A 9,038-nucleotide genomic window follows, 5' to 3' on the forward strand; every position below is an offset into this window, starting at 1 on the left:
ACCTTCACAGACCAGATAGGATATCGTTTGCATAGCAATTGCCCACTTCTAATGCTGCGTTCTAATGCTGCATTCGATTTACATCAGAAGTCGGACCTGGGAGTGACTTAGAAAACGTCACCGGTTTTCAGCGTTCCAGCTGGAAGTCGAAAAAACACACACGGACACAGACGTATCTCGACAGCTCCAGTACGTCTACGCTAAAAAAAATTAATCACTATGATACGTACGACCAATTTAACGTGAAACCAATACGACAAAAGTGCTATTAACGTTAAAAATAGCAGTGTTTGTACAGTGACAGCCATCTTTGAATCCTATTTCAGGGTTTCAGTGTCAAGGCACAAGATGGCCGCCTGTGTAACACAAGCCCCTTACCTTAAGTACGTGTTAAAGTCAAAATCTAAGGCTACAAAAACAAAACGACTTTTATTTTAAAGCAAATGTACACTTACACAAGCGTACTCATGGGTACAATTGTACAATTACTGCTAAAATATACATGGCTGAATTTACCTGCTCACATTTAATCAATGTTTTTCCTATTTCTTTTTAAACCTCATATATTACCCACAATATAATCACATTGTATTAACTCTGTAGCAGTGTTTGTAAGATTTCTGTTTAATAAAAGGTTTTTTCATGATCAATCATTTCACTCATGAAGACATTTATTGACAAACAAGGTCCGTCATCAACGTAGTTTCTTCTGTTGCAGACAGAAACAGAGCAAACACTCATATATAGTTGCAAATAGTCACTCGTAAATATCATTCACTCAAAAAAAAAAGCCAAAAGAAAAACAAACAAAAAACACAGATGTAAGTGTGAGACCTCAAGAAGAAAAAAATAAAGTCATTATTTCTTTAAAAAATAGACATGATGCTGAAAGGTTGTTATGGATCAATAACGTCCCCCAACTAATTGCAAATTCTGCATACTGTACCTTTATATCATAAAATGGCTCTTTGCACGGCAGTCATTTTGTCACAGGTCACGACGGCCATTTTGATACTGGTCACAGGAGGCAGATCACAAGAGTAATGTCACATTCCATTAACAACGGAAGCCGGAACTGGCATTTATGCACAGAGCTCCGCCCCTTTGGCTACGTTCATTCCTATGAAGCTGCTCACCCAGCACATATACCAAAAAAGTTTCTGACTTTATTTCCGGGTTATGGGGCCCATAGAGCATGTGCAGTAGTGTCACTCCCATAATGCCTCTCTGCTATGTGAACGAGCCGTCCATGTTATCGACTTGCTCGGCGCGTACATGAATAGTGAAAGGCATGATGGGAGTACGCTAATGACGTACGCAAGAGAATTTCATGAATACCAATGTCACTTTTGCTTCGGCTTTAAATTATGGATTTGTAAATAAATGCAAAACCAATGATAGTTAAGTGAATACAGTAAGCTGAAAAGTATAATGACGTAATTAAAGATTAAAAAGATCAATTTAATGTTTTGAAACTCCATGAATTAAAATATAGAATCTAAAGATTTATTAAAGCCCGTGTCCATGTCTCGAGGTGTCCTGTGGACACTTTTACAGGCGTCTCTTTTACTATTGTGGTCAATGGGAAAATTGATTTTTGGGCCCAATTAGTGTTTTTTTGTTGCACTACCCAGTGTGGCCACCATGACAAAATTGTCTTCAAGGCAGAGGGGGCGGAGCTCTGTCCAGTTCTTATAATACATCCATGGGTTTACATGATTGTCTGGGAGGTGGCAATAACAGTCATTAACAACACGCCAAGTTTCCGAGTACTCCGAGTATGACGTGTACGCCTGATTTAATGAGAAATAAATATGACAAAAGTGAAATTAATGGTGAAAGTAGCGATGGATGGCAGCCATTTTGTCACAGGTCACAGGAGTAATGTCTCATTCCATTAACATCAGAAGTCTGGGATTTCCGTCCTCATTGGGTGGAGGACGCTAAGTTTCTGGCTAGCTATTCTTAGCAATAGCAGTCGCTAACAATACTACATGACGTTTTTTGCTAACACAAACACCATAACAAAGCGCTAACGTGTAAAGATTGGACATGTACGACTGATTTCAAGTGAAATAAACACAACAAAAGTGAAATTAACTGTGGGAGTAGCGATGGCAGTCATTTTATCACAGGTTGTGGCAGCCATTTTGATATTGGTCAGAGGATGGAAAATAACGCGAGAAATGTCACTTTCCATTAACATCGGAAGTCAGAACCAGGATTTACGTCATTTTTGGGCTCACTGAGACACACTAACACAAAGCATAGCAACAAGCTAACATGTAAAAACTGATGTGTGTGAACCTGAACTTTATACTTAATTCCTTTGAGGAATTACTTATCCAATACTCTTAATTTTAACACCTCCTGCGTAATATCAAGACTTCAAGATTTCAACTTACGAGACAACATGAAACATGAAAGGCAGCGTCTTCCAGTGACATGTTACAGAAGCCAACTCCTGATGTGAAGCCACGGAAGTTGCGATTTTGACCAGAACAGGACGTTCCCTGCTCCTATTGTGTGATACCATTGGTCACACTGCTGTCCACTCAAATGTGTCGCACTTTTCTGACTATTGTTCCTCTAAATGTGAATTTAATTGAACAAAACTGATGTTCTTTTGAAGAAGATCTGAAACTAGTGATTGAAACCCTTAACTCCTTGCAGATATGTAGAAGCTCATTTTCAAGAGTCGCCCTCTGGTGGCTAACTGCCACTTTTCTCACTACTGAGTGAAGACTTTGTCCATTATGATTTGGACTTAACGACACTTTTACCACATTCCCAATGGTCAAAAATGGCCTAAATATAATTTATTTTATTAATTGGATCATTAAAACCAGAACTGTCAAACTCGTGGCCCATGAGCAGCCACCACTTCATTTATTCCTTTTACATTTTACACTATGCATACATTTGATTTAATCAAACTATATCAGTCTATGATAAAACTAACTTTTGAAACTGATACAATTTTAAGGCCTTTTTTCCCACATGATCTGCCCCCTACTGGCCAGACTGGACACACCAGGTCATGGCTGCCGCTCAAAGAACCTCTTTAATGTCTTGTATGAAATATGAAATAAGTTTTTGACATGTTGGGCTCATTCTCCTGGACTGTGAGGACACACTCATTTGTCCTCGTCGCTTGTGTCAAAGCCTTGGTTGGTCCTTCCTGTGGACCGGTCACCTCTGCTCGTAGACTGGCCTCCAGCTCTGGACTGGTAGCCGTGCTGGTCACCCCCGCTCTCCTGCGGTTCTTCATACTGGTCCCTCTGCTGATGCTGGTAGTGGTACCCCCTCTCCTCAGGGGCGGCCCAGCCCTGATACGGTGCCTCATCCTGTTCCTGGGGGTAAAGGTTGTCGTCTGGGGAGAAGGTGTCGTCCAGGTGGTCATCGTAGCGCTGGTAGGAGCTGGCGTGCGCCTGTTGTTGGCGGGCGTTCAGCTCCAGCGTGCTGTGCCACACCCCGTAACAACTGTAGATCAACAAACCTGAGGGAGACAGACGGTTCACCTTGTCATATGTATGAAGAACAGAGACATTATTAACACTGACTTAAGACTGATCAGCTTAAGTTGATGATATCTAAATAATATGTTCCAAAAACTGTTTCACAACCTTTTCCTAATGGAAAATTAAGTTTGTAAACCACACGCTTGCCACACCAAAGTCCACAGAGAAGATCAGTCATTTTAGCTTGGGGGGGGGTCTGCTGGTCTACTGCTGCCTTGTGTGGTCAGTCTGTGTCACTGAGATAAATCTTAACAAAGGTTTTTAATTGCCAAAATGTCGAAAATAGTATATGTAAAAAGTGTGCTGGGATGTTAAAATCACTGATTTTCATGGGGTTTGATGTGAATGGTTTATAAACTTCTTTTTCCTGTTGAAGTTAGTGAGAGCGAGTATCTAACTACCAACCCCGACTCAGAAACATTGATTCATTCCCACAATTCAAATCACAACTCAAAACACCTATTCCACCTGATTTCTCTGCCTCTCTGTTTCTTTTCTTTTGAAATGTATTTTTGTATTTCTGTACGGTGTATTTGAGTGCCGAGAAAGGTGCCTTTAAATATAATATATTATTATTATTATTACTATTATTATTATTATTATCATCGATGAATATGGTGACAATATCTAACTCAGCCAGACGTCAGACACATCTTTGACCCTCAGGCAGGTGGAGACAGAGAAACTGTCCACGTGGAGACACATCAGCCTTCATCTGTTAAACAGATCCAACAGAAGTCACGGATTCATGTGTTTTCACTTCACATGCAGGTGATCGTGATGTGGTTTCTTGTGCAGTAAATATGATGAAAATACTCTGCTGATACTGAGGGATTATAAAGTTCACAGTTTGTTGATGTTATGGAGCCTGACGAGTAATCAAGACTGTAAAATCAAAGTATGACTTTAAAGAAACTGAAAACATATGTTCAAACAGATGTTTAAGTCTATTTGAAGTCGGAATTGCTGAGATAATGTATAATAATATGAATAATTATGTTTTTAGAGAAGAAAAAAATTGATTAAAGTTAAGGTCAACTCAAGTCTATCTCAAAGATTATCTTCAGAACATCTTGATGTCTTTATCTCACTGCTAGACAGACTTTTCCAAGAGGAAACTGACGTTTGTAAACCACTCACTCTCCCACACCAAAGTCCATAAGAAGAAAAAATCAAAAGAGAAAAACAATGATTTTAGTTCATGGGGACACAGTAGCTGCTGGTCAACTGCTGCCTCTTGTGGTCTGTTTGTGTCACTAAAGTGAAACTGAACAAAGGTTTTCAAAAACACAATTGACAAAATAAGACATTTGAACTTGGATCAACAACTCATGTGTGCTGTGATGTTAAAATCCCTGATTTTGGTCCCTGATAGACTTTGGTGTGGGAGAGTGAGTGGTTTACAAACTTCAGTTTCCTATTGGAAAAGTCTGTCTAACAGTGAGATAAAGACGTGAACATGTTAAGATTGTTATGATACACTTAAGGTGCCGTAGATTTCTTTGGGTGAAGTGACTAAAATCAGTTTTTGACGATGTTCCCTTTAGGACAATCTGATCTAATGGACTTTGACCACTTACATTTGTCTCTCAAGATGTACAGACTGATGATTACTTCTACTTGAAATCAATCAAGTTTTCTACTCACCTATGAGGCACCAGATGGTGAATCTGGCCCAGGTGAGAGGAGACAGTTTGAGCATTAGGTAGCTGTTGACCAATATGGCCGCTGTGGGGACAAAGGGCACACATGGTGCCATGTAGGGAAGCTTCCGCGAGCTCTCTGGCTGCTGCAAGATCACGATCAACAGCTTCACCATGGAACCTGCCATCGCTGTGGCCATCAGTCCTGAAAACACTGCCTCCACCCAGGTTCCCTGCTCCACACCAAATATCACGGTGGACCACAGGAGGAAGGACATGAAGAAGAGGAGGAGGGTGCAGTGGGTCACCGTGCGGCCGGTGGCAGGCGTGGGCCGCGCAGACGCGTCTGGCATTCCCAACCGCACCCTCAGGGTGTAGTAGTGACCTCCCAGAAGTCTTTTCAACAGCGTGGCGTGGCCCGTGTGGAAGTCAGAGTCGTCTCCTTCTCCGTCAGTCCCACCCGTGTGGTAGGATGACGATCCATCCTCGTCAATCAGCATTTGGTCGTCTTTCGTGGCCGCAGCTCCGTCGTCCTGGTGAGTCGTCACACCGTCCACGTCCACAGAGTTGACCTGGTGTGCGTCGGCGTGCTCGTCAGGCTGGTAGCGCAGTAAGAGGACGCACACACTGACCAGAGTGTAGGCCAGCAGTGTGCCGATGGACATCATCTCGATCAAGTCGCGCAGGCTCACCAGCAGAGCGAGGATGGCGGCGAAGCTCCCCGAGACCACACATGCCACCACGGGAGTGCGTGTGAACACCGACACATGTGACAGGAACCTGCAGATGACAGGGGGTTAAAGAAATTGTTCAGATTTTTCTCAAAATTCTACGTCTATGCCTTCAAAGAACTAAAGACTAAGGTCAGTGCGTCTATTGTGTCTCCTCCCACCTGAACAGCAGTCCATCTCGTGACATGGCGTAGATGACCCTCGGCATCGGGAACAAAGATCCCAGCAGAGACACGGTAAGTCCAGCTATGGCGCCGACAGCCACCGTGTACTTCCCCCACAGGAAGCCGTGGTCTGCAAACATCTCCATGAGAGGAGCTGAACCGTCGATGAGGTTGTAGGGAACCATGAGAGTCAGGATCATGCTCACCTGTTCAGAAATAAAAATGTGTCCTGAATGTTCTGTCTCGACCAAACTACAGAGTCCAGAAAACATTGCTCACTAACCGACACGTAGGCGGTCAGACATGTGACCAGTGAGGCAGTGATGGCGTACGGGATGGACGTGTTTGGGTTTTTCGCTTCCTCTCCTGTCGTCGCGATGATGTCGAAGCCAATGAAAGCGTAGAAACAGGTTGCAGCGCCTTTCATCACCTGGACACAAAACAAATCGTCGTTTTTTTTTTTTTTTAAACAATTACGTTACAGTAAACACACAGAACCACAGGGGGGCAGCGTCTCACCCCTGACCAGCCATACGGCAGGAACTTGCCACCCTCCCAGTTGCTGATGGAGACGAAGAAAAGTCCGGCGATGACTGTGAAGACCCACACGACCAGGTTGACCACGTTGAGGATGTTGTTGAAGCCGACTGAGTTGCGCAAGCCAAGAGCGATGATGGCGGTCACCAGCAGGGCGATGAAGAGCGCCAAGACGTCTGGGTATGTGTCCTCACCTTTACCTGAGACACCACAGCAGCAAGGGACAGAAAAGGACAGAATCAAAAAGAGAGCCTTTATAGATTTCCGGTAGCTGATGGCAAGGCGACGCCATTTTGGCAGGAAACTACGCTGTTTACATCCTGCGGCCTATATACCACATAAGGTATGTGAACGGGAAACTGGGCAATCTTAAGTGTGGATACAGACTCCAACATTACATATCTTATTTCTGATGTGTAAGTGTTCTCTGGAGTAGAAAGAGGAAAAGTTCATCAGTTAGTTGAAAATGTCGTAAAACACTGCACCTCTGGTATAATGTCCATACTTGTGACAAGCACCAGGGGGCAGTATAAGGATCAGATATATTCAGTCAGTCAGGTTCTGTGGATTTAAATGGACAGTGAACTCTTACAAGATAAAAGCAGCTCTGGAACATTTTCCTGTCAACATGGAGGAGGAAACAAAGGGAGTCATGTTTACGACTGATGAGATGATTCATCAGCAAATTCATGCTTCAAACTTTCTATTAGCCTTTAAAATTTGTTTGATGCCTTTGACCATTTCTCAATAAAAACCATGCTCTCCTGGTTTTTATGCACAACATTAGAAAGCACATATGTCAGAGAAATATAGTGGTATGGTAATAATGATGATAACAGTAATAATGGTAGTGATGGTGATAACAATAGTAAAACATATTAAGTAAATAATTAAGAATATATATACATCTAGACATAGGGTAAGGTGTTTGTGGGGATGCAGGCTGGGAGGGATCCCAGGTAGTCCATGCATTTAGAGACTTCCACTCCACCCATATTATTATTATTGTCTCATCATTTTTAGTAATATTGAATATGGTTGTTATTTTCTATTATTGATATTATTCGTATTATTATAATTGCAAAATTATATTAACAAAAAAAATTTGCATTGTTGTATTTCCCTTTTTCTCTTTTGCTTCTACTTTTTTTTTTCTTATTCATATATTCTTTTCTTTTTATTTTAGTTTTATGGTTTTTGTTTACTCACTTCTGTTATTATGATTCCCACTTACCTGTCTGACAATTATAATATTTATTATCATTATTATTAATATTATTAGATGTTTCTTACTCTCATATCACACACACACACACTCACACAAAGTCACAAATACTGTTGTTTGTTGTTTTTGTTGGTCTGTCTGTCTTGTATTGTTATTGTATAGTCGAAAAATAAAATAAAAAAAAAAAAAAATAAAAAAAAACCATGCTGGTACTGACCGAGTCCTCGCAGAGTGCCCAGGTGTGTTATCATGTAGCTGCTGATGCTGTGATTGGCCAGGGAGTCGAACATGCTGCTGAGAGCCGAGGCCCCTGCTGCCGTGCCAATCAGGTATTCCAGGATCAAGTTCCAGCCGATGAAGAACGCTACAAACTCTCCCACTGTCACGTAACTGTAGGTGTAGGCGGAGCCAGTGGTTTTTGGGACACGGACGCCAAACTCTGCGTAGCACACGCCTTCAGGAAATGTTCACATACGGAGATAAGTGACTGAATATCTGAACTTCTAAAAATTGCAAAAATTGACAATTATACTTTTGAATGAATAAGTCACTATTTCCTATATAAGTTAGCTCAGTGCCCTCAGTGAAAACAAGACACGACCAAATTTAGCCACTTCACAAAAGATTCAACAACTAAAATCTATGTCACCTTAAGTCTACGATATCTCAAGAATATGTTCAGGTCTTCTCAGGAAACAGGAAACACTCTCCATCACTGATGATGTCTCTGCACATTGGGAGTAATGGTCTTAACCACTGAGCTGCTCCACCCCAAACCGACTAGGGCTAAACTGACGTGGAGATTTTAATCAGCTCGACTTTTGAACCTCAACCCTGAATTATCCCCTTGCATAAACATTGACTTTAGACTTTTTAATTATTTTCAAATGAACCTCTTTACCTCATGACATCTCACCTGACAGTATGGAGGCCACAGCTGCGATAATAAACGACAGGATGACCCCGGGTCCGGCCATGGCCTTGGCGACCAGCCCGGCGACCACATACATCCCTGTGCCGACACAGCTTCCCACGCCGAGCGACACCAGGTCCACGGTGGTCAGGATCTTGGCCAGGCCGACCGGTGACCCCTCAGCAAGCTCGGTGAGGTCGTCGGAGTCGTGAGCCATGGAGCCCATGGGTTTGGTTCTCAGCAGGCGGCTGCACATGTTGTACCAGGCGTCGCCCAGAGAAATGCGGCCCAGCCACGCCGCCAT

The 9,038-nt window shown here is 42.6% G+C and overlaps 1 protein-coding gene across 1 annotated transcript; it reads right to left on the reverse strand.

Annotated features, from left to right (window-relative positions):
- Positions 1-3,137: 3,137 nt before the first annotated feature.
- On the reverse strand, positions 3,138-9,038 carry LOC310937515 (putative cationic amino acid transporter; the record flags this gene model as incomplete). The annotated part of the gene is made up of 7 exons (XM_083901798.1): positions 3,138-3,499; positions 5,169-5,944; positions 6,057-6,265; positions 6,343-6,489; positions 6,579-6,796; positions 8,039-8,275; positions 8,738-9,038. The coding sequence occupies 7 exons, from the start codon at positions 9,036-9,038 to the stop codon at positions 3,138-3,140; spliced, it is 2,250 nt and encodes a 749-aa protein (XP_083757924.1).

The sequence above is a fragment of the Microchirus variegatus genome (genome assembly GCF_963457635.1).
Source record: "Microchirus variegatus genome assembly, chromosome: 15".
NCBI classification, from domain to species: domain Eukaryota; kingdom Metazoa; phylum Chordata; class Actinopteri; order Pleuronectiformes; family Soleidae; genus Microchirus; species Microchirus variegatus.